Raw genomic sequence first — 25,661 nt, 5'->3', positions numbered from 1 at the left:
TACTACATTTCTAAATAGAGCATACTGTTTGACTTCAACACCTGATATATATTATCTTCACTCTAACGTACTGTAACTCCAACTCGATTAACAAATATCATCTTGACCCTTTGCAATTTAGCTGTAATTTGGGCTGACCTCAACCTCAGTATGAAAAGTGAGGGAGCTAAAAACCGAGTATCATTACAATCAAAACGTTCTATTCAAATCCATTTTCTAAAAATAAACTGAACAACCAAGGCAAGAATAAAGCAAGGAACATGTACAAGGCTGAATTCTCACCAGAGAGAGAAGGGAGGAGTGTGTAGGCGTTTGCTTAGTTCACCTGGAAACAACATTGTGCTTTTGTCAACACTCCCTCACTCACTCTCTCAGTCTCTAACTTTCACTCACTCACTCACTCACTCACTCACTCACTCACTCACTCACTCACGGTACACATACAGTGCACGCATGCTGTTAGGTTAAGTACCTGCAGAAAAACATGCTGAAACATACGGATGGATGTTTTCTATGACACTTGATAGAGCAAGAGAGAGAGAGAGAGAGCGAGAGAGAGAGACAGAGAGCATGCAGTCCTCGATGCTAATCAACCCCTCCCCATCTCCTTTCAAATTATATTCATACTTATGGTTGCTCAACCACCTCTCCACCCCACCATCAGCCTATATAAAGAATATCCTCGCTCATGGACTTTATTATCACGACACAACTAGTCAACATAGACAGTAACCCTAACAGCCGTCTGCCCCCGGGGAGAGCAACCGGATAATAAAAACGGACAGAGACTAATTACAATTAATTGACAATGCAAACGCAGCTTTTAAACTAGTCATTGTCATTTTAACAATTCAATTGTCAAGTTCTAACGTTCTAATGAAGATGAAGTGAAGAGGCAGAACAACATCCCGTCTCTACAAACCTTCCAAACTCTGAACAGACACCTGTTTCAGACAGGCACGCGACAATGTATCGGTCCACAAAAGGAGCATCGAAGGCTCGGAGGGACCAAATCAACGCAGAGATTCGGAACCTACAGGAACTGTTGCCCATCTCCGATACTGACAAAGCTCGACTCTCCTACCTACACATCATGTCACTTGCCTGCATGTACACCAGAAAGTCTGTATTCTTCGTTCAAGGTGGGTTCAACCTTTTTGTTCTTTGAAATATGTTCACATTAAGTGTGATTAGGCTAATAGGGAAAGCTTGCTTTTGCTCTTGTGGTTTTTGTCACCAGGTGCACTTCAGTTTAACGTGCATGGTCGACAACTACTGCCGCATATAATGCACTGTAATTCAGAAGTTGATCTATTAATCTATTATTTGGCTATAGTTCCATTTTTTACATAATGGCCTTACAAGTCTTTTGCTGTCCGAAGTGTTGAAAATGTTTGGCGCTGTCCGTGGTAGTCTTGAGGCTGGGAGTAAAGAGTGCGTGTGACTCCAACCAGTTTGAAGCATAATATTTTAGCATGAACACGATCCCAAGTGAATAAAATGCAAATAGTAGAATGTCTTATGTGCTTCTTTGTGTTAGTGACGATATTCACAACTAACGTTAGACCTCTTCTTTTCGCTGCCAAAACCAGACGCTCTTCAAGACGAAACCATGGACTTCATGTCTTTTCACGAGCTCTCGGGGCTGATGCACGAATTGTCAAGTTTCATGGTACTCCTAACAAGCGACGGAAAACTTCTGTATCTATCAGACAACGTCGCAGACCACCTCGGGCATTGTATGGTGAGTAGCCTAAGCTACAAACTGGTGGCTGTTGTTACTTTGACATACCATACACTGAAAGTATTTCTACATAGGCCTATGAAAGTCCCATTCAGTATCACTCAACTTGTTTTTCTCATTCAGGTGGACCTGGTTGCCCAGAGTGACAGTGTGTATGATATCATCAATCCTATGGACCACTACGTCATGAGGAGCAACATTGCAGGTCTACCAATGACCACTACTGATACAGGTAGACATACCATCATTACTCAAATGTTTACCCATTCTTATAATTACAACAGATTACATCAATCTACATCAATTTACATCTCTATTTTATCCTCCTCTAGACAGGTTATTTCGATGTCGCTTCAATACTACAAAGTTCATCCGGCGGCAAGGTGCAGGGAACAAGTTGATGCTGGTCAGAGCTCGCTGTCTCACCCCACCTTGCCCTGTCTCTAATTACTGGACCTCCAACCCAGTATGGGTGTGTTTCTGTACCCCTCTGAAGATAAAAACGTCTAACCTCACAATCGCCAAGAGTGGCCCCCTCACCCCACCCCCTGAGCACGCCTTCCTGCTTGCTTGTTTCCACTCTCAACACAACAGGGACATGAGGCTTTGGGACGCGCAGGACAGGTAAGAATTAGCCTGGTTCATTCTAACACTTTGAATTGTGTATGGGCATGAGAACATGGGGTATGTTATCAACTCTGTCATCCCCCTTTCCCTCCAGTGTGAGTGTGTACCTGGGCTATGATGTGGAATCTCTACGCACTCGCTCCTGGTACAGCCTGATTCATCCCAGGGACCTCTCCCATGCCTCTGAACAGCACCATATCCTATGTGAGTGCACCCACAATAACACAACTACCCAACCAGACTACAGCACCACAGCCACTTAACATACACTCCAACACAACCAGTATTACAAACCACAGGAGGTTGGTGGCACCTTCATTGGGGAGGACGGGCTCGTGGTAATGGCTGGAGCGGAATCAGTGGAGTGGTGTTCTCTGGCCAAGATGCCAGGACAGAACAATCAATCATTCAAACAGCATCATCAAGAGAACCAGCTTCCATGTTGTAGTTGGTTGTATCAGCTATAAAAAATAGAGTTGAACACTATATTTAACATCGTGTTTGATGCCATTCCGTTCGCTCCGTTCCAGACATTATCATGAGCCGTCCTCCACTCAGCAGCCTCCACTGGTACAAACACATGAGGAAGACAGACCAGTAAACAGATGTGAACATGGGAATGTTTCTGTCTCTGCAGTAAATGAAGGAGGGGAGCGGCAGGTGGAGATGGTATTGCAGGTGGAAACAGCAGACCACTCCTGGGTCTGGCTCTATATGGTCCTCCAGCTGAACAATGGAGAACACCCCATCAGCTGCCACAACTACATCATCAGGTACCACAGCTACACTTGTCATATGCCATTTGTGTAATCTCCAACCTTTAACAATAGATGCAATACAATATATACTATCCAATATATACTTTACAATATATACTATACAATATCTGATTGTCTCGTTTCCTCTTTCTCTCTCTCTCAGTGAGTCAGAGGCGTGGTCAATACGCCAGCAGCTGTGTTTGGAGCAGAACCAGTTCCCTGGGTATTTGGGTTCTGCTCAGAGCCTGTCTAGTCCAGACCAGGTCTTCAGCAGCAGTGGCCTGTCTGCACATTCTTTAGACTTCAGCACTGCCACGTCTGGTGTGAGCGCTTGTGAGGAGCCCATGCAGCCAGTTGGTTATGGTCCTCGGTCCAGCCTGTCATCTCTGGATGAGGAGAACTTCCCCCAGACACATGGAGAACAACACCAGTGGAAACCAAAGTCCAGCCATTTTTCTGTTGGGCCAACCACTGTGTACCCTCCTGTCTCACTGACTGACCCTGAGTCTGATATTCTGTCTCAGAGAATAACCTCTCAATCTCTAACCAATATTTCAGACCCTCTCCCCTCCTCCCTCACCGAGCCCCTTGCCCCTCTTACTATGCCCCACCCTCAACAGATGGGGGAGTTTGCATGCACTCCCCCGTATACCCCTAATCTTGAAAGTGGCAGTTTTCCTTTTGGGGAGCAACTGCAACTCAGTTTAGTTCACATCAATGCAGCTGTGTCATGCCCAATGGCCCATGAAATGATTACCTCAGCACTCAGAGCACCAGCCTTCTCCCAGGCCTTCTCCTCTGATCATCCTGAGCTGTTTTTCCCAGGAGAGCCTCATAGAAAGCTACCCCCCACCACTGATAGTTTTGGGGGAGATGAATGCTCCATCATGAGCCTGCCACAGATTATGGGGCCTTTGTATGTGGATGTTTCCCACAGGCCCTACCGTGGCCCACCGAATGAGCTCCTACTTACCCCAGAGGCATCACCCACACACCTGCCCTGCTCCTTCCTCTCCATAGACAGAGAGCAGGAGAGGGAGAATGAAGAAATTTCTCTCTTGGCTAGATATATTAGCTCTTTAGCTGAGGGATTTTGCTGTGACCCGCTTCTACCCGGAGTGACCCCATCCACCTTGACTTCACCCAACGTTCAGGCCACATCCCAGAGTTCCTCTCCTCCTTGTGGAGATGAGTGCCAGCCCTGGAGGGGGCTAGACCCGCCCCTTAGCCGAGAGGATATCTCTCTGTATGAGGAGAGCATGTTACTTGAGAGCCTAATTGAGGAGCTCTCATCGTTCCCTTTGTCCCGCTCTTCATGCTCCTCTTCTCCCTCTTCCTCCTCTTTTAACTCCTCCCCCCCTTGCTCGCCACTCACTCCAGTGGGCAGGTATAACCCCAGCCTCATCGAGGGTGAATCTTCAATCGGTGTAAACCATTTCTGTAGCATGCAGTCAACGCAGTGTAACTGCATGGCAGTGGGTGGAGCTATGATGGTCATCAGGGTGATGGATATGGAGGTGTCAGAGGAGCCTCCATCGTCACTACCATCATCAGCCATCGTTCTCACAGCCTTCCAGGAGGGTGCCTCTGCCTTGGTCCATCCGGCCCCCACCATTGGTTTGCCCGATGCCCAGTCCTTTTTGGAGGAACTGGGTAACATGGGACCTCTGTTTGATGCAGATGCCTCTTTCACCCCGTATTGGGGTAACAACCTGAGTTGTATCAACTCCCACTCAACCATGCATTCACAAAGTTTTCACCAAGGTAAGGTGCCATTTTTGTCATGCTCATGTGTTAATATAAGATAGCAGGCTATATTACTGGCACATACATTTGTTTTCATTGTCTCATCAGATATTTCAATGTTACAGTATAAGATGCATGAGACTACTAAGAATTCAGTGTGAATAATACTGGTTGCTGAACTATATTAACTAACGCTTCTCTGTTGTTTTCTTTCATTTCAGATGGAAGCCTGCGTGACCCTGCGTTTTAAAATAAGTCCGTGACTTACTTCATTCAGTATGGCATATTGTCATATTTTAAGATGCAGCTTTTCCTGTAAAAGCTGAATGTGCAAAATGTATTAAAAAAATATTCAGAAAGGTGAAAATGTAAATTCTCCTATCCATATTTCGGATACTTAAAATCCACTATTGTATAATACTGTTTTCTGATGATTCAGTTGAACATGCATTACTTTGAATTGATTTTATTGCTAAGTAACCTCATAAGAGGTAATTTAAAGTGCCATATTAAAATTCACTCATAGTGAGGAAGAAGGCTTTTTTGAGCACACAAAATCACATGGCACAAATGTATCATACCACAACAATTTTGTTTGGTTTTATCTATAAAGATGCAGTGCTTGTTTATACACTGATCTACATGTTGGTTGACTAGGGTCTTATTTTGTTGAAAGAATGCGTTTAAGTTTGAATATCATGATGGGTTGTCTTTCAGCATATGTGCTCTTCGCATACTGTGTTTGACTGATCTATATATATATATTTTTTATATGACTAAAAGTGGAGTGAAAAGTGTGTATTACCAGTGTACCGATAATATATGCTGTACATTCATATATTATATCACTTCCTGATGTATTTATTTTATCAGAAAATGTACATCTAGTACATTAGCTAGTATATTTAATATATAAGTGATGGACATTATGTGTTGTTTATAGTTGCCAATGTATTTGGATACCAATCAAAAGCAAATTAAAATCTATATTTATTAAGTCTTTGTGTCTTACTGAGGAATTAGACACTGTATTTCTGTAAATAACCCATCTGCCAGACTTTCCTCTATTCGCCATTCTCTGGTCTCTATTGTGTGATGAGAGTCAGGGACACTTCTGACGTACATTGTGACGCCTGTCACACAATCTTGACTATGGGGAACAATCAGCATCCCATACTGTGCAACAGGCTTGAATGGGCCTGCATTTACACACACACACACACACACACACACACACACACACACACACACACACACACACACACACACACACACACACACACACACACACAGACACACACAGACACAGACACACACAGACACACACAGACACACACAGACAGACAGAAATCAGTGTGCTACCTAAAACAGCCACATCATATTTAGCTTACGTTGATTGGACTAAATCCTTTTTGATATCTTTTAGTTGTCACTGTATTAAACTAAGCAGAGGTGATTAAATGTTGACGTTTAAATGTTGCTGGAATAGTGGAGGCAGCTCCTGTTTTCTTTGCTACTTGCGGTAACTCTCTGAGGTTCTAAATCAATAGTTTTTTAGTAGTCTGAAAATGTTGTAAACATTAACTTGCTTGACCATGCTGTAGGTCATATAACTGTTTATTACATGCAATGTTTTGTGGGCTTCACCGGACAGATGTTGCTCTCCGGTTTTGTGATGAAACAAAGCTGTGGTTGAATCTATTCTGCCACCATGTCTTCTTATTGTCTCAGCCTTAGGCCTATATATCACGGTGTCAAGGCATATGAACTAACAGGTTATAGAGCAAAATACAATTATCACAACACACACACTGACCAAAAGTACGTGGACACCTTCTTTTTTTTATTTTTATTTTTTTACCTTTATTTAACTAGGCAAGTCAGTTAAGAACAAATTCTTATTTTCAATGACGGCCTAGGAACAGTGGGTTAACTGCCAGTTCAGGGGCAGAACGACAGATTTGTACCTTGTCAGCTCGGGGATTTGAACTTGCAACCTTCCGGTTACTAGTCCAACGCTCTAACCACTAGGCTACCCTGCCGCCCCATTCCAAAATCATGGGCATTAACATGGAGAAGGTGCCCCCTTTCCTGTTATAACAACGTCCACTCTTCTGGGGAGGCAGATGCACCCTTTAATATATTAACTAGAATGATATTAAATTACCCTCATTCTCAAATACCGTCCACCCTCCTGGCCCTTTGCACCCACTGGGTCTTGTAGCGCTGCTGAGTTCTATGAAAGAGGTTCATACTTCTAATGCTCTCTCATTCTATCCTTCCTGCCCTCCCATCCTTGTGAAAATTGAAGAGGGACGAAAATAGACTGAACCTAAATGAGAGAAAAACAGGAGAGCGATAAAAGGATAGGAAGACATACAAGGAGGACGGACTTGCATTTTTTTCCCTCCCTCGCCCTCACTTGTTATCTCTCTACCTCTCCCTTCCCTCCCACTCATCCATTCAAGCCATTCGCTTTTTCCTTTCATCTTCCCTCTTTCACACATCTGTGTTCTCTTGTTCATTCAGTCGTACCTCTTTCATGGAAACCATCTCCTTATGAGTAATTTACATCATACTCATCTATCCCCCTGTTCTCTTCTCTCTCGCTTTGCATCCGCTTGCTACTTCATCTGCTCTACACAGAACCACATACATACACATTCACACACAAACAACGCCGCCCCTCTCTTTCTGGTAGATGGATGTGAAGAAATGATATCCACCTGGCAAAAAAACGTTTACAATAGGCTACCTGTGGTGGTTCTCAACTGTTAGATTATTTTCTTCCTGTCAATTATAAACATGGGCAAAGAATTATATCAAATATAAGGAACTAGTGAGATGCATGATCTATCATCTTTGGTTTACCTTCCAGCTGCAGCACACCCCTATTTCAGGGATTCTAAAATATAGAATACCTTGGGGCTTGTTTAGAAAATGTTCGACATCAGATCCAAAATCATAGTCTTATCCTCTGGCCAACTCATGTGCATGGTGTTTTTTTTCTTCTTCGAGTAACCAGCCAGTAGGTGACAGTAGTGCTCTTACAAAAATCTGTAACGGAAGCCGTCGCACTCAATACGGAAGAAAATGTTTAAAAAAAAAAATACTTCTTGCGGTCATACGCGTGAGAGCAGTTACGATTTCTTATTTTCCCTATTATAATTATATATATATATTTTAAAGACACACGTCGGTGGTTTGACCTTGGACAGGAACAGAAAAATCAATAAGTACGATTTGAAAATACTGTAGAGCATGGCTTTGGACTAAAGGGTAGGGTTAGCTGCAAGGTTAACAATGTGACAGACAGGTTCCCCTAAATCCTATATTTGCCTCTTTTGCAGGGATGGCGTCATTGGGGAGTCTGAGACCAATGTTGACATCACTTCTGCAAGGTAACTTCATCATGCCTGCCTATTTTGCACACGCACTGAAAAATGTAGGCACGCACGACTAGGTTAGTTTGGATAAAAGCGTCAGTTTAATGGCACATAATACAATGTCATATTACACACGTTTGTTTTACTATCGTGGGGACCAGACGACTGATTCCCATTCAAAGTCATATTTCCTTAACCTCAAACTCTAAACCCTAAAAAAAAAAAAATTCTTGTGGGGACTGGTGAAATGCCCACACTTGTTTGAATCTGTCTTGTTTCACTATCCTTGTGAGGACTTCTGGTCCCCACAAGGATAGTAAAACCAAAAACACACGCAAACACGAGGCTTGATATCCATGCTCTTGACTTCAGACCTGCAGAGGTAGGGAATCTTACCTTGTGAGGGCCAGTGTGTGGAAGCACAGCTGATTAGACTAAAAAGTATTTGATTGAAGACCAGATTATAAGCTTCTAAATTGAATGGTACTGCTTTTGCTGCATCAAAATTATGCACACTCACTGCTCCTTTGCAAAGAAGATTGACTATCCCTACTTCAGAATATCCTCAGCATCTTGTTTAGGCATACATGAGCTGTTATGTTTACAGTTTACTCTCAACATTAGAAGTTGGAGCAGATCTCTTACTCACTCTGTGTCCTATTAGTGTCTCAGTCTGTCTCCCAATGGTCCGGACCTGTCCTCTCCAGAACTATGGCTACTCTGAATCAGATGCATCGCCGGGGAAAGCCGTCCCCCCCTCCCCCGAGTGTCAGCGCCATGTTCGGCCGCCCCCAGCTGAAGGCAGTGATCCTGAAGACAATGATCCGGAAACCCAAGAAGCCAAACTCGGCCAACCGTAAATGTGCCAGAGTCCGCCTGAGTAACGGCAAGGAGGCAGTGGTCTTCATCCCTGGGGAGGGACACAACCTTCAAGAGCACAATGTAGTGCTGGTGCAGGGGGGCAGGACACAGGACCTGCCAGGAGTCAAGCTGACTGTGGTCAGGGGAAAATATGACTGCGCTCATGTTGTGAAGAAGAAAAATAACTGAGAGGGATAGGGAATGTTTTTTGTTGTATATTTGTAATAAATGTCTTAGTTCAAAGTTGGCTTAGACCCAGTGATTGATCTCTTGTGATTTATCCCATGTGTCAGTAATTCCCTTTTCACTTTTGCCTAATTAAATAAATATTAAATTGCAGACTTCAGCAATAGACCCCTATGCTATATCCAGAGACGAGCACATTGAGCAAATCTCTTTTGAACCTTTATTTAACTAGGCAAGTCTGTTAAGAACAAATTCTTATTTACAATGATAGCCTACCCCCTGGCCAAACCATCCCCTAACCCGGACGATGCTGGGCCGATTGTGTGCCGTCCTGTTACAGGATATGAAATACAATTCTAATATTTTTTTATATCTTGACATTACTGCATTATATATGAAATAAATACCTGTAATTTTAACAGTTTAGATTTATAGCATATGTAAGACTTTTATTTTGAAACATGAAACAGGCACATGACAACAGCACTCGCGACGCAAACGCGTGTTTGTGGAGGCGGAGCTGAATATTTGAAAGTGGCGGGCAAGACGAGACGATCTATGACAAACACCGACTGAAGTTCCTTTGACGAAAAAAAACGTTGAGTCAACTACATTTATTACGACAACTGATGCGTGGTTACATGCGGTTCTTATTCTATCCTCTGAAAAAATATCTAGTTTTAAGAAACATTTAACTAACGTTAGTGGTGACTAGTTACCAAGCTAGAGGCAAACTCATTTTAGCGAACGTTTGCTAGTTCATTGCAGGGGTGAAGACCAACGTCTCGCCAGCCCAAAAAAGGTAAGTGACCGTCCATAGAACGTGTTTGGCATGGTAGTGTAGTGGTATGATCAATGATGGTTCACCTATGGCTAACTAGTTAGGTAACCAAATACAAGTTAGCTAGCTACGTGCTGGCTAGAATCCACCGTCCGTACTATCAGCAAAAATGGTGGTGGATAAATTAAAGAGTTCACTCACGCCGTTTACCATTGAACACAACTAGTAAGTTCCGGTCTACTTAACGGGGTGGGTCGGTCTACCAGCAAGGGCGTGTCTATTTCCTGTTTTGTTTGATATCAGGTGTTTTTCAATTAATTACAATGAGGCAAAAGTAGCTTTCAGAAAATACAATTTTCCGATCTGCACCCTTTCAAGATGTCCTTGTTTTTGATATTGGCCACACTGTCCGTCACATAATCCTTTTATGCGTCTATCACCTGATTTCGCAGCATGGCAAAAGAGGATGATAAGTCCATCCCCGTGCGGGTTGCCCTGCGGTGTCGACCTTTGGTTACTAAAGAAATCAACGAGGGTTGCCAGACCTGTCTCACCTTCGTGCCAGGGGATCCACAGGTCAACAATCGATTCTACAAGACATAACACATCACTTGGCATCGCTTCGTCCCGCAACGAGACATTGTTTACAGATTGCTTGTTGCGGAGCTTCCGTAGCCTGGCTTCATTAATCAACCAAACCTGAACTATTTGGTTTTTACCAAAATAATGTTTCCCGTTGATACATTTCCAATATCTCTAGGAACAATACCTACGATTCGTCTTGTTGAATGTGTCCTTCACTGTCGAATAAGTGCTTAAAACACGTTTTTATCCAGGGTCTTCCATTTTCAGCCTGTAGAGATTATACACGGTAGTTGACTCTCGCGTGACTTCAATGGCAGCCCACAGGCGGTCAATGGCACACCCTGGATAAAAACATGTTTTAAACACTTATTTGATAACAAAAGACACATACAACCTGAACAAAGTAAGTATTGTTCCTACATATTTGGATATACTTCTGTTTACGGGAAACGTATTTTGGTGAAACCAACTAGTTTAGGTGTGGTTGATCGAGGACGCCAGGCTATGGAAGCTTCTGCAACTAGCCATCTGCAACACTTAGCCTGATGTTTTATGGATTCAATTCCATAAGAACAATTGTAGTTTATTATAGTTCTTCTCTCTTGCAGGTGATTGTTGGCATTGAAAAGGCGTTCACGTACGATTATGTTTTTGATCCTACAACTGAACAAGAGGAAGTCTTCAACAGTGCTGTTTCACCGTTGTTGTGTGGTCTTTTCAAAGGTACAGGGGGAATTTTTTTTAAACTTTCACACAGGATTGCCTATAGAACCAGTACTGGTTCTATGGGTATGGGCAAAATGGAATGGAATCAATAAGCTGAATGTATAATGTTTCTACTCTTCTTTTCAGGCTATCATGCTACTGTGCTTGCGTATGGACAGACGGGTTCAGGGAAGACCTTTTCTATGGGAGGAACTTATACGTCGGCCCAAGAGAATGAGCCCACCGTCGGAGTCATCCCCAGGGTGGTCAGAATGATCTTTCAGGAAAGGGAGAAGCATACAGATTGTGAATTCTCTCTGGCAGTGTCTTACCTGGAGGTGTGTGGGAACCTCTGTGCAGTTTTCATCATGATTGTCACAACACAATGCATGTTTGTACTGTGATAATGGACAAACCATTCATTGTTACCGGTACATTCTTCTTCTCAGAAACTCAAAACAGGGAGTCATGATGCTTAAAAAGACAGGATTCGGATTATTGATGAAATACATTTCTTTGTGTCTGGAGGTATCCTGGGCATGTTTTTCTGTAACATTTTGTCTTAATTTTGTGTGCCATAGATATACAATGAAGACATCCTGGACTTGCTCTGTCCATCGGTATCCAAAGATAAACCATCAACCATCAACATTCGGGAGGATCCCAAGGAAGGCATAAAGGTGTGTGTCTTTTACAGTTGAAAATGTTGCTAAATATGTTTGAAACAAGTCAAGTGTACTTGTTTAAAAGGACTGTTTGGGGGAATGTACTAGAGGTCGACCGATTATGATTTTAACGGCGATACCGATTATTAGAGGACCAAAAAAAGCCGATACTGATTAATCGGCCAAATAGAAAAAAATATTTACATTTCTTAAAACATATTTGTAATAATTACAACAATACTGAATGAACACTTTTTTATTTTATTTTAACTTAATACATAAATAAAAATCTATTTGGTCTCAAATAAATAATGAAACATGTTCAATTTGGTTTAAATAATGCATAAACACAGTGTTGGAGAAGAAAGTAAAAGTGCAATATGTGCCATGTAAAAAAGCTAAAGTTTAAGTTTCTTGACCATGAATGCCTGATTCGCGCAGTCTCCATTGAACAGTTGATGTTGAGATGTGTCTGTTAAACTCTCTGAAGCATTTATTTGGGCTGCAATCTGAGGTTCCGTTAACTCTGAACTTATCCTCTGCAGCAGAGGTAACTCTGGATCTTCCTTTCCTGTAGCGGTCCTCATGAGAGCCAGTTTCATCATAGCTCTTGATGGTTTTGCGACTGCACTTGAAGAAACTTTCAAAGTTCTTAATTTTACAAATTGACTGACCTTCATGTCTTAGGGCTAGGCGTCCCGCTTGCAACTTCTGGTGAAACTGGAGGGTGATAAATTCAAATAAATAATCATAAAAAAGTATGGATAAACATTTAGGTACATATAAGTGTCTTATATCGGTTTAAAGCTTAAATTCTTGTTAATCTAACTGCACTGTCCGGTTTACAGTGTGTGATTGTTTGAATACGGCGCCCCACGTCTAAATATTTTCCCACCCGCACAGGTTTCATAAATTCACAAATAGCGATTTAAATATTCACTTACTTTTTGAAAATCTTCCTCTGATTTGTCATCCAAAGGGTCCCAGCTATAACATGTAGTGTTGTTTTGTTAGATAAAATCCTTCTTTATATCCCAAGAAGTCAGTTTAGTTGGCGCCATCGATTTGAGTAATCCACTCCTTCTATCATCAGAGAAAGGAATCTGAAAATATACTCCTAAACTTTGTTTTAACAAGTCAAAATACGTTTCTATTCACTCCTCAGATACCATAATATTTCCTGTCTTCATGGCGCGGGCAAACACAAATTTCCCTTTACTAAAACTGATATTTCTTATTTGTTTTTGAAGTTACAAGCCTGAAACCTTGAACATAGACTGCTGACACCCTGTGGAAGCCATAGGAATTGCATCCAGGGAGCTAATTTTCAATATGACCGTATACATGCCATTTTAAGAGGATTGTCTCTCTCAAAAAAAAATCAGGTTTGGTTTTTCTTTGGATTTTCTCCTACCATATCTATTGTGTTATATTCTCCTACATTATTTTAACATTTCTATAAACTTCAAAGTGTTTTATTTCAAATGGTACCAATTATTTGCATATCCTGTCTTCAGGGCCTGAGCAACAGGCAGTTTTACTTTGGGCACGTCATTCAGGCGGAAATTGAGAAAAACGGGTTAAATGATGGGCTGTAATTTCTCTTTGCTTATTTGAGCTGTTCTTACCATAATATGGATTGGTCTTTTACCAAATAGGGCTATCTTCTGTATACCCCCTCACCCTACCTTGTCACAACACAACTGATTGACTCAAACGCATTAAGAAGGAAAGAAATTCCACAATTTAACTTAACAAGGCACGCCTGTTAATTGAAATGCATTCCAGGTGACTACCTCATGAAGCTGGTTGAGAGAATCCCAAAAGTGTGCAAATCTGTCATCAAAGGCAAAGGGTGGCTACTTTGAAGGATCTCAAATATATTTTGATTTCACACTGGCTTACTACATGATCCCATAGGTGTTATAATCATAGTTTTGACGTCTTCACTATTTTTCTACAATGTAGAAAATAGTACAAATAAAAATCCTCGAATGAGTAGGTGTGTCCAATCTTTTGGCTGTACTGTATGTTTAACCCATTCTCCCTATCTTAGATCGTGGGCCTGACTGAGAGGGAGGTGTTCTCTGCCAATGAGATGGTGGGCTGCTTGGAGCTGGGGAACTCAGCCCGTACTGTGGGCTCCACTGCCATGAATGCTGCCTCGTCTCGCTCCCATGCCATCTTCACCATCACCCTGGAGCAGCGCAGAGGGGCAGACAAGTCAGTCTTCTCTCTAGCTTTCTCCCATAGATCTCTCACTTTCTAATTTTCATCCCAAGGAAACGTTGCAGTTCATGAATGTATCCGACACGCAAAGTGCTGCATTAACATTTTTTATATGCAAATCTCTGTTGATATAGTTAATTCAACTAATTTGTTTGTTGTAAGTTGATTTGTCCTCATTTCTTCCATTCTGTTTCTAAATGTGTGTTTGTAGATCTGACAATGTGGTGTCAAAGCTACACCTGGTGGATCTGGCTGGCTCTGAGAGACAAAAGAAAACCAAAGCTGAGGGCGATCGTCTGAAGGAAGGTGAGTCAGCTACCAGAAGCTAACACTTTGGAAAACAGTAGTAAGCTGTGTGCTTTGAAGCCAATTAATGCTTGATTGGAAAATGTGGTCGGAGGCTTCATATGGAGGGTGTGACGCAATTGCGGAGCCTCCGGAGGCATGCAGAGACCAAATCAAGCTCTACTGCATCGCCGTGGGCCTCAAATTTTGTAACAATGTGGATGGCTCCGTATAGCTCCACATTGACATGATTGGTTGACAGTAGGTGGGGGGTGGTACATCCTGTATAAATACAAGCTCACTTCCTTAACAACTTCCTTCACAATCTCTGCTCCACTAAGCGCAAGAAGTATGAAAGCGGAGGCTGCATCACAGTAAATGCTGTACGGCCATTTCAGACATCGGATTAACCATGCTATGCCATTTCAGTATTGTTACGGCCCATTATTAGCACAATCTACATGTTTTAAATGACAGTCCCAGTTCTAATTCATTGTGTGGGTAGTTTGGTATCAGAACCTTATTTGACTCTCTGCTGTCTTCCTGTCTGCTCCAGGCATCAGCATCAACCGAGGCCTGCTCTCCCTGGGCAACGTGATCAGCGCCCTGGGTGACGAGAGCAAGAAAGGCACCTTTGTCCCCTACAGAGACTCCAAACTAACCCGCCTGCTGCAGGGTGAGAGCTCGATGGGATGGATGGGTTCAGGGGGATGTGGTAGTTGAGCAGTCTAAATCCGGGCATTGCCGCCCATGTATCTTCCTGGGTCTATTGGTATCAATTCAGGATTTGCTTTAAAGCACAATGAACATAAAAAAGATGTGGTAGTCGGATGACTGAGAACAGTCGAGATGCATACGTTGTATACCCTAAGGCAGGCAACTAGATTCAGCCACAGGCTGATTTTTGTTGGAGCGGATGTTCGGGGGGCCGGAAAATAATTTGTACAATGCAAATTGACCCAAAAGGGGATTGTGTTTTCTAATACAATCATTTATACCTTGATTACATTAAGACACGATCACATGTTTTTTTGTTGTTGTTGTTGTGGGAATACTTGGGAACATATTGTCTAAATTAAACAAAATTTTGCTGAATTCCTGGTGATTTTAGTCAACAACAAAAAAATACCCAAAACTAAAACTCACTTGCTGGACTCCTGTTGCCGACTCCTGCCCTAAGGCATTCAACGCAACACAAAGACGTATTCATCAAAAACCTGAATGTTTCTTAGATTTAGAGACTTAATAGCTGTACTCTATGTTTAAAAGTGGGCATTAAAGAATCAATTCCTGCTTTCTCCAACAGATTCTTTGGGAGGTAACAGCCACACCTTGATGATAGCGTGTGTCAGCCCTGCAGACTCCAACATTGAGGAGACCATCAACACGTTGCGTTATGCTGACAGAGCTCGCAAGATAAAAAACAAGCCTGTGGTCAACGTGGACCCTCGAGCTGCTGAAATGAAACGTCTGAAGCAGCAGGTAGGTAGTGACCACTGACCACCGTACTAAGTGACCCTACAATTCGACCCTATATTTACATGATTCAAGTGTCCATTGTTTTGATGGAATATTTCGTCTTTTGGACACAGGTCCAGGAGCTACAGGTGATGCTTCTGCATGCACGTGGGGGTGTGGCACCAGTGCTTTCTGGGTAATTACTACTAAATCATTTCCCCAACTGACATACAGTTGAAGTCGGTAGTTTACATACACTTAGGTTGGAGTCATTAAAACTTGTTTTTAAACCACTCCACAAATGTCTTGTTAACAAACTATAGTTTTGGCAAGTCGGTTAGGACATCTACATTGTGCATGACACAAGTCATTTTTCCAACAATTGTTTACAGACAGATTATTTCACTTATTATTCACTGTATCATAATTCCAGTGGGTCAGAAGTTTACGTACACTAAGTTGACTGCGCCTTTAAACAGCTTGGAAAATTCCAGAAAATGATGTCATGGCTTTAGAAGCTTCTGATAGGCTAATTGACATAATTTGAGTCAATTGTAGGTGTACCTGTGGATGTATTTCAAGGCCTACCTTCAAACTCAGTGCCTCTTTGCTTGACATCATGGGAAAATCAAAATAAATCAGCAAAGACCTCAGAAAAAAGATTGTAGACCTCCACAAGTCTGGTTCATCCTTGGGAGCAATTTCCAAACGCCTGAAGGTACCACGTTCATCTGTACAAACAATAGTATGCAAGTATAAACACCATGGGACCACGCAGCCGTCATACCGCTCAGAAAGGAGACGCGTTCTGTCTCTTCGAGATGAAAGTACTTTGGTGCGAAAAGTGTAAATCAATCCCAGAACAACAGCAATGGACCTTGTGGAGATGCTGGAGGCAACAGGTACAAAAGTATATATATCCATAGTAAAATGAGTCCGATATCGACATAACCTGAAAGGCCGCTCTGGAAGGAAGAAGCCACTGCTCCAAAACCGCCATTAAAAAGCCAGACTATGGTTTGCAACTGCACATGGGGACAAAGATTGTGCTTTTTGTAGAAATGTCCTCTGGTCTGATGAAACAAAAATGGAACTGTTTGGCCATAATGACCATCATTATGTTTGGAGGATAAAGGGGGAGGCTTGCAAGCCAAAGAACATCCCAAACGTGAAGCACGGGGGTGGCAGCATCATGTTGTGGGGGTGCTTTGCTGCCAGAGGGACTGATGCACTTCACAAAATAGATGGCTTCATGAGGAAGGAAAATAATGTGGATATATTTAAGCAACATCTCAAGACATCAGTCAGGAAGTTAAAGCTTGGTCGCAAATGGGTCTTCCAAATGGACAATGACCCCAAGCATACTTCCAAAGTTGTGGCAAAAAGGACAACAAAGTCAAGGTATTGGAGTGGCCATCACAAAGCCCTGACCTCAATCCTATAGAAAATTTGTGGGCAGAACTGAAAAGCGTGTGCAAGCAAGGAGGCTGACAAACCTGACTCGGTTACACTAGCTCTGTCAGGAGGAATGGGCCAAATTTCACCCAACTTATTGTTTGACCCAAGTTAAACAATTTAAAGGCAATGCTACCAAATACTAATTGAGTGTATGTAAACTTCTGACCCACTGGGAAAGTGATGAAATACATGAAAGCTGAAATAAATCATTCTCTACTATTATTCTGACCTTTCACATTCTTAAAATAAAAGTGATGATCCTAACTGACCTAAAACAAGGAATTTCTACTTGGATTAAATGTCAGGAATCGTGAAACTGATTTTAAATGTATTTGGCTAAGGTGTATGTAAACTTCCGACTTCAACTGTATGTCCTTAGTCCTCTATCAATCTATTCAGCCAAAGAGTCTTTAAACCTTTGATGACTGGCAGAATGAACATCCACGGGTCCTTGCTATCTGGGATCCTTGGGATATATCTACCCCATTTTGATAGTGAATTTTAAAACGGTTAAGGTTAGATGAGGGGTATGGTTAAGTTTAGGGTAAGGATGTCTCAGATAGCACTAACTGAACTTCAATTCTGGGAGCTTAAACAAGGTAATTTCCTTGTTAGAGAAATATAAAAATACTACCAAAAAGTATCTCACTGACTCCTTCCATCCCTTCTCTGAAAAAGGACTGAGCCAGCAGAGAATGTGTCCAAGATCCTGGAGAGGACCCGTGCCCTGCAGGTTGAGAACAACAAACTGAGCCGTGCGCTGAGTGAGGCAGCAGGCCAGACTGCCCTGATGTTTGAGAGGATCATCATGGTAAGGACCTGCACTGGTCTTGGACTAGGTCTGTCTTGTCACAGGCCATACCAACATCACACAGCAACGCTGATTGACCGTTTAGAAAATTTGGAGATATTACCATGATCGTCATATGTGCCATACTTTTTTGTCACTCCACACACAGACAGAGCAAGCAAATGAAAAACTGCAACACAAACTGCAGGAGTTGAAACAGCATGCAGCGTAAGTCTGAACTCTTATGTGTTACGCCCATTGTCTTCATTGTCCTTATGTCATTGGCACCAGAATTATCTGTGTTAAAACTTAATGCTTTTCTTTTAGGTGTAAAGTGGACCTGCAGAGGGTGATGGAGACTCTGGAGGACCAGGAGCTGAAGGAGAATGTGGAAGTGATCCAGAATCTGCAGAATGTCATCCTGCAGCTCCAGGTACTGCTAGACGAGGGAGCTCTAATAAACCACAAGGCTGGATCTACTGCTGCATGACTGACTGCATTCAGTCCCTTTTTATGTTTAGCGAGCAAAGCACATCAGACAATTGTCTGCATTCCATTGTAGCTAAGCTGTTGCTGTTCAATGCCATTACTTTATACACTATGAAAGTGACGCAGAATTTTCCTGGAAGTGGCCTGGTAGATAAAAAAAAAAGTCGGCTTTTTGAATAGTCTTCAATAGGCAAAGATGTTGCGCAATGGTCTTCAGTGCTAAAATGTCGTAAAAGGCATCTGGCAGAAGTAAATTCCCCACAAACATTAATATTATTTTACATTTCACAAATGTTTTGATTTTCTCGTCAAGCTCATTACAAATATCAGGAGACTGACCCCAGAAGTATGACATAGGGTAATGCCACTTTCACAGTGTATTGATCATGCTAATCATAAAGGTAATAGACACTTGATTTATTTTCACTTTAATTACACACATTGCATGTGTAACACCATTTGATGGCTGGATATTTTAGTTCCCTACACCATATTTCAGTTCATGAATAAGAAGCTGCTTTGTATCGTGTCTGGGTAATGAAGTCTGCTCTTGTTCCTCCAGGATGAGAGTGCTGGCCTTGCTGCCACCATTGAGGCGTTGGCTGCAGACTGTGGGGCTGAAGGAGATGACAGCCCTCATCTGTCTGGCAGCTGCAACGAAATCCCAACTGATGGTTCACCTTCTGTAAGTCTCTGGTCGTCTAATGCAGAACCCTGTTTGTGCTGCAGATGCGCTTCTGCAAGGCTGTTGTTTCCTGAAGACACCCAGACGTGTTTTTGGGGTCGTTGCATTTTCACTGAGTCTTTTGAATTGTTGGACATGGTGTTTGTGGGTTTTGTACAATGGGTATGTTGTACAACACTGGTGTGTTTTTGTTATCATACAAGCATACATCCTCTTCCCCCACCCTCCACAGGCTGCTACTGACAAAGACTCTACAGAGGGCTTCACTACCCAGCATGCCTTGCGCCAGGCCCAAATGTCCAAAGAGCTGATTGAGCTCAACAACGTTCTGGCTCTAAAGGAGGAGTTTGTCCGGAAGATGTGCCAGAACGACAGCCACCTGGAGCCTATGCAGACTGAACACCAGGTAGGGCTGGAGATGAGACTGGAGAGAAAATATGGGTTGGCTGTAAGAGGTTGAGAGGGCTGCAACAGGGGAGGCAGCACCAGCACAGCACTGATTCTTATCCACTGGGAATGTTTTTGATTGGCTGCTTCAAACTGAACTGATGGAGCTCCTCATTGACTGTTCTCCTTCAGGATAACATCAAGAGTCTGCAGACATCAGTGGGCTCTCTGCAGAAGGAGAAGGAGGACCTCATCCTGGTTCTCCACTCTGCCAAGAAGGACGTTAATCAGGCTAAGTAAGGCACCTGGCCTCATTGGGGGGGTTCAAACGATGATATTACAGCATCTTTATGTTCAGGCTGTACATTGAATTGATATGATAGTTATCTGTTGTGAGAGTCTCTTTCATAAGAGCCATGAGCTTGGTGTGTATTCACAACTGTATGTTTAGTATAAACATTCCTCTGCATTTACAATGGAGTCATCAGTAATTTCCCTGTCTCTATTCTCTCCCTCTCCATCTGTCCACCAGGCTGAGCGAGCAGCGTAGGAAGCGTCTGCAGGAGCTGGAGGGTCAGATCACAGACATGAAGAAGAAGCTCCAGGAGCAGTCCAAGCTCCTCAAGCTCAAAGAGTCCTCTGTCCGCAGCGTGGCCAAGCTCAACCATGAGATCCAGGTATGACCGGGTGCTTGCCAGTGGCTGACCTAATCAGCAGGATTTCAGGACAATAAGAAGTTTTCAGTCGACGGTCATCGCAATCTAAAAAAGTTGAATTCAGGCCTTGCGATGGCAATCCAAGACTGGGTTGTTGATGGCGTCCCTGTTTGTCTGCTCTCTTTCCCTGTAGGCTATGAAGAGTCAGCGTGTACAGCTGATGAGGCAGATGAAGGAGGACTCTGAGAAGTTCAGAGTGTGGAAGAATAAGAAGGACAAGGAGGTGCTTCAGCTCAAGGAAAAGGTGTGTGTTGTGTGTCCATAATCCATACATAAGATACACTGTTCACCATATTAATTTCCATGTGGTTAAGATTGATTGTTGTTAAAAAAAAATCTCGCCTCTTTCTCAGGACCGTAAACGTCAGTTTCAGATGGTGAAGCTTGAGAGTGACTTCCAGAAGCAGGCTAATGTCCTGCGCCGTAAAACTGAGGAGGTGAGGTCTGGGTCTTGTGCACCGTGCTTCTGTTTTCGTCTGCAGACCTAATCGACCAGGAAAAAGTGTTTTGTGTCAATTCTTCAATGGTTGTTAGCTGGAAGTGAGGAGAGATATTTCAAATTCTGCGGGTGTTCACCTTCAGGCTGCAGCAGCCAATAAGCGTCTGAAGGATGCCCTACAGAAGAGGAGTGAGGTGGCCGAGAAACGAAAGGACGTCCATTACAGAGGGCAGGAGGGAGCAGCCGGGAGAGTGAAGGTCTGGTCACCTTTGTTTGATTCTGTATGCGTCGGTGTACTCTGAGTTCTTTGATAAACTGTTTTGAGTGTGAGGTCCTGGTTTGCAAGAAAGGAAACGATTACCATAATGTGTTAAATTAATCTGCGTTGTGTGGTCTGAGTGGTTGTGTGGTTTCAATGAGTGTTGTTGCTGTGTATGCATGTATCAATGACCGAGTGAGTAATGTATGCTGTGACCTGAATTTGACGTACGTGCGTGTGTGTGAGAGCAGACCTGGCTCCTGAACGAAGTGGAGGTGCTGGTGAGCACAGGGGAGGCGCGGCGCCACCTGCAGGACCTGCTGGAGGACAGGAAGATCCTGGCAGAGGAGATCTCCCAGCTCAAACAGCAGATGGAGGCCGGGGAGCGGCCCGCTGCCAAAGTCAGGGTGAGTGAAGTTGCTCTCCTAAAGAGATCAATGAGAATCTAAACTTTTACTAAATGAGGATTCAGTGGAATTTCAACCGCTAGGCTACATGAAGAAATTATGCCTCTTTGTTTCTCTACAGAAGTTAAACTGTTGTTATTGTGTGTTCTCTCTCCCAACACTTTCACAGCGTCGGACCCTCATCATCTCCGAGCTGGAGAGTCAGGGAGAGCTGGAGGCATCTCTCAGTAAACAGGTGGACAACCTGGAGACAGAGATAAACCTCAGGTGAGTCTGTACCCATTACCTCCCACAGCTGAGGGATTCCTTCAGTTCCACTCACATTGACCTCCCCTTACTGCTAATGCATTTGTGTTTTTCATACAAAAGGGTACCCAGATCATTTGTCTTTTAGTTGCATTGCTAAGCATTTTTGTACTGTCATTGGGTATTCCCGACCCTTTTCTCCTTTGTTTGCCTGGAGAAATGTTGTCATAGTAAGGCATTGCTCCAAAGCTTTTCACACCTTCCAAAGCCTACGCCTTCCCATCTGTTCATTGTTAGTTCCTGTTGATAGGATATTGTGACTGCTGCCAGAAGCAAGTCTTTAAGAACTCGGTTCTTTTAATGAGGACAGAGGAGTAATGATATGTGATTGGCATAAAATGTGATCAAGTATTTACATTTGGTCAAGTGAATCACATCCATGTGCATTTATAGACACACATTCACATCAATCAAATGTATTTATAAAGCCCCTCTTACATCAGCTGATGTCACAAAGTGCTGTAGAGAAACCCAGCCTAAAACCCCAAACAGTAAGCAATGCAGATGTAGAAGCACGGTGGCTCGGGAAAAACTCCCTAGAAAGTCAGAAACCTAGAGAGGAACCAGCCTCTAAGGAGTGGCCAGTCCTCTTCTGGCTGTGCCGGGTGGAGATTATAACAGTACATGGCCACATGTGCTCTTCCATGGATTTCCACCTAGGAGTGCCCAGATAGCTGACCTACAACAGAAGGTTCTGGACGCAGACAACGAGGGGCGGTTGAAGCAACGCTGGGACAACATCACTACTATAGTGGAGGCCAAGTGTGCCCTCAAGGTCCTCATGTCAGAGGTGAGACACATTTGCATATCATTGAACTGCATGCTTTTTAGTCTCACAAATCAAATTGGAAATGTCTTGAAAAGCATGTTATTCTCTGCCTATTAGCCTATCTCGTAAGCTAATGTTTACTGACAAAATGCATGACCACCAAAAATGTTACCGCCTCCACAGTTGGTGTCTGCCAAAACGGCCAGTTCTAAGCTGGAGAGTGACCTGAATCAGGAGAAGGGCAACATGCTGGACCTGCAGAAGACTATGTATGATGAGAGGAAAGTGATGTCCACCATGGACATGGAGAACCAGCACCACCTGGTGGAGCTGGAGCAGATGCACCAGGAGAAGGTCCTGTACCTCCTGGGTCAGCTGCAGAGCAAAGAGAGACAGTCTGTGGAGGAAAAGCAGGAGGAGGAGACTTCCAAACGGGAGAGGGAGCTTCTGCAGCGCCTCAAGTTCCAGGTCTGTCACACTGTCCTCTCAGCTACTGTGCACACTGACATGTTATAGGAATGGTCATACAGTCAGTAAGGTCACATGCACTTGTTTCTACTATTAATCCTCATTGTCCATGTAGGTTGACTGCACTCAAAGTTCAGCTCATAGTGTTGAGGTTGAAGCCAAAACTGAATAAAGGTTCTAACCCCCTCCAAATATAATGCCCGTCTCTACAGGAGGATGAGATTGAAAAGATGCAGAAATTGAATGAGCAAAACCAAAGGCTGTTGGATGACAATGAACAATACAAACAGGTAAATACACAGCGGGGCATATACAAGGACAATATAACACTCAAAGCTATATACAAGAACAATGGTCTATAGTTACCATTATTATTATTCATTTAATTTGTAAATGGCTTTTCTCACACCCATTGCTCTAAAAGCACAGGTTATTACATTTTGAAACAATAAGGTCTACTATTTGTTGAAACTGTCCATATCAAGCAACGTTTGTTCTGTTCTCAGAAACTAACACTGCTCCAGCTGGCCAGTGGGAAAAAGATTAACGTCCTGCCAGCATCCACTCAGTCCCCAGACGACTCCTTTGAGTACATCCCGCCAAAGGTAAGCCACTGACATCCTTACCACTGTCTATTTCATATACAAATGTTAGAGGAAAGATTACCCCTATATGAGTCTAGGGGAAGCTGACACTGACCTAGGCCAGTGCTGGGCGGTTGCACCATCTCACTGGTGGTGTTCTTTACTTCCTGCAGCCTAAAGGTCACCGTTTCACTGCAGCCAAGGCTCCCCTGAATATGGCCATCGACATTGAGGAGCTGGAGTCTGTCTCCGAGTCAGAGGAGGAGGATGAGTGGTGCCCTGAGATGAATGAGAGAGGCCGTAACAGAAAGAACTCCAACATCAAGAAACCCAAGGCAACAGGGGTGAGAACTTAGTCTATATTAAATTATTTGGTGAGATGGGCAACACTGTCGTTTTAGAGATGGTCAGATCACTATTATCATGCATTTGCAGTGTTAAAAGTTTGCGTATTTGTTAAGTGTGCCTGTAAGGGTCGCTGTGGCAACAAGCTGTGCCGGTGCCGTAAGGGAAAGATGACATGTGGGGAGAACTGCCAATGTGACCATGAGAAGTGTCGTAACATCGGCAACCAGAGGTCCAGTACAGTAAGTTGAAAAATACTCGATGTTGTATTCTACATAGGCTCTCTACATTCAATAGAATGTTTCATTGTTGGTGCATATATTTTTCAGAATCATTTCCCTCTCTTCCTAAAAGCAGGACTCTAGCGAAGTCACAGATGATGGGTCCAAAGATTCAGTTTCTATTCTTCAAGACCCCACAGCCATTAGCTCTGGGGATACCACGTTCTTTAAACCACCCTGTGCCACTCCCACCAAGGTAGGCTTCACTATACCATCAACAATGGGCTCAATGGTTGTAACATCATACCCTTAACAGACTCATCACACTCTCTTCCAGAAGGGTACTGTTTAAGCGTCAAGGTGCCTTGGGTAGTGTTATGGTTGAGTTGGTAATGAATCTGGTGTGGTGATATTATTTTACACTGAGCTGCACCTAAAGTGGGTATTGGGTATTTCAGATCATGTCCTTATTTAGAGTGCTGAAAATAGATTTTTCCTTGCTTTATTCTTATAGCTTGTGAGGAAGACTTCTGTCTCTGCTGAGGAGGAGGATGAGGAAGAAGATGAGGATGAAGAGAGGAACACAGCCAGCTTCTTGAAGAAGAAGAAACGAGCCCTTACTAGCTTCCAGAACAGCTTTTTCTCTGGATGTACGCCCATCAGAGAAGAGTCTTGAGGTGGGCAAAGGATAATATAGTATAGACAAATCATGCAAGAACTTAGCCCCTGCTATAGGATAGTCCTTTCATCTGTTTTTGTCAGTGTTTTGTTTTTCTTTTTTTTTCAATGTCTTAAATGTCCACTCCTACATTCCTTGTAATAAAGTGTAGCAATTGATTCTAAATTAGACATCACTCTTTTGTCTGTTTGAATATGAGGTCACTGGAAAATTCACTTACTCTGAACTGACTAAAATGTATTAATTGTGAGGGCTGAAATGCACTAACAAGCTGATTTAATTCGATGTTGATCATACAAGGGAATTATTTTGTCACTTGAAATGTAAATGTTTAATAGGTTGTATGTAACGGATTTTCTATCAATAGAAATGTATCATGTTTTAATACTCATTTTTATTGTTATCCATAATAAATTAATAATTCATGATTATTTGTCCTATAGTTAATAAATCTCATTCTTTAATCAGTTGTCTAACAAAAGACCTCTGTCCAAGCCAATTATCACCCTTTCAGTATGAAGGATTCTGGATCAGCGTTGTCATTAGCGTTATCATTTGAAGACTATTGCAGTGTTTTCACTCGGCTCCCAACCTTTTTAATGCTACAGTCCGTAGTCAACATGACATCTACTCTGAACTGCTG

General features: G+C 42.9%; 3 protein-coding genes across 4 annotated transcripts; all 3 read left to right on the top strand.

Moving 5' to 3' along the window:
• The first annotated feature begins 449 nt into the window (after positions 1 to 449).
• Positions 450 to 5,872, top strand: LOC129868885 (neuronal PAS domain-containing protein 4A-like). Its single transcript, XM_055943208.1, has 8 exons — positions 450 to 1,142; positions 1,593 to 1,744; positions 1,868 to 1,976; positions 2,077 to 2,368; positions 2,466 to 2,575; positions 3,009 to 3,144; positions 3,293 to 4,893; positions 5,097 to 5,872. The coding sequence occupies exons 1-8, from the start codon at positions 968 to 970 to the stop codon at positions 5,123 to 5,125; spliced, it is 2,604 nt and encodes an 867-aa protein (XP_055799183.1). The 5' UTR covers positions 450 to 967; the 3' UTR covers positions 5,126 to 5,872.
• Positions 5,873 to 7,951: 2,079 nt separating this feature from the next.
• On the top strand, positions 7,952 to 9,369 carry LOC129868884 (28S ribosomal protein S12, mitochondrial-like). The gene is made up of 3 exons (XM_055943206.1): positions 7,952 to 8,111; positions 8,226 to 8,276; positions 8,926 to 9,369. The coding sequence occupies exons 2-3, from the start codon at positions 8,228 to 8,230 to the stop codon at positions 9,309 to 9,311; spliced, it is 435 nt and encodes a 144-aa protein (XP_055799181.1). The 5' UTR covers positions 7,952 to 8,111; positions 8,226 to 8,227; the 3' UTR covers positions 9,312 to 9,369.
• Positions 9,370 to 9,828: 459 nt separating this feature from the next.
• On the top strand, positions 9,829 to 25,446 carry LOC129868883 (chromosome-associated kinesin KIF4-like). 2 transcript variants are annotated; one of them, XM_055943205.1, is made up of 30 exons: positions 9,829 to 10,110; positions 10,542 to 10,665; positions 11,283 to 11,397; positions 11,527 to 11,717; positions 11,961 to 12,059; positions 14,101 to 14,267; positions 14,485 to 14,579; positions 15,115 to 15,234; positions 15,865 to 16,040; positions 16,151 to 16,212; positions 18,153 to 18,285; positions 18,434 to 18,492; positions 18,592 to 18,697; positions 19,316 to 19,438; positions 19,671 to 19,844; positions 20,018 to 20,121; positions 20,358 to 20,502; positions 20,675 to 20,785; positions 20,895 to 20,978; positions 21,124 to 21,237; positions 21,491 to 21,646; positions 21,816 to 21,913; positions 22,613 to 22,742; positions 22,905 to 23,189; positions 23,402 to 23,479; positions 23,696 to 23,794; positions 23,947 to 24,117; positions 24,235 to 24,360; positions 24,476 to 24,595; positions 24,854 to 25,446. In XM_055943205.1, exons 2-30 carry the CDS (start codon positions 10,543 to 10,545, stop codon positions 25,013 to 25,015), a joined length of 3,726 nt encoding a protein of 1,241 aa, XP_055799180.1. In that variant the 5' UTR covers positions 9,829 to 10,110; position 10,542; the 3' UTR covers positions 25,016 to 25,446. The 2 variants fall into 2 exon arrangements, with proteins under 2 accessions (XP_055799180.1, XP_055799179.1); XM_055943204.1 differs by having other exon boundaries at positions 24,473 to 24,595.
• The last annotated feature ends 215 nt before the right edge of the window (positions 25,447 to 25,661 follow it).

Source organism: Salvelinus fontinalis, chromosome 13 (assembly GCF_029448725.1).
Source record: "Salvelinus fontinalis isolate EN_2023a chromosome 13, ASM2944872v1, whole genome shotgun sequence".
In the NCBI taxonomy this organism is placed as follows: domain Eukaryota; kingdom Metazoa; phylum Chordata; class Actinopteri; order Salmoniformes; family Salmonidae; genus Salvelinus; species Salvelinus fontinalis.
This window is presented reverse-complemented; position numbering and strand designations above follow the sequence as displayed.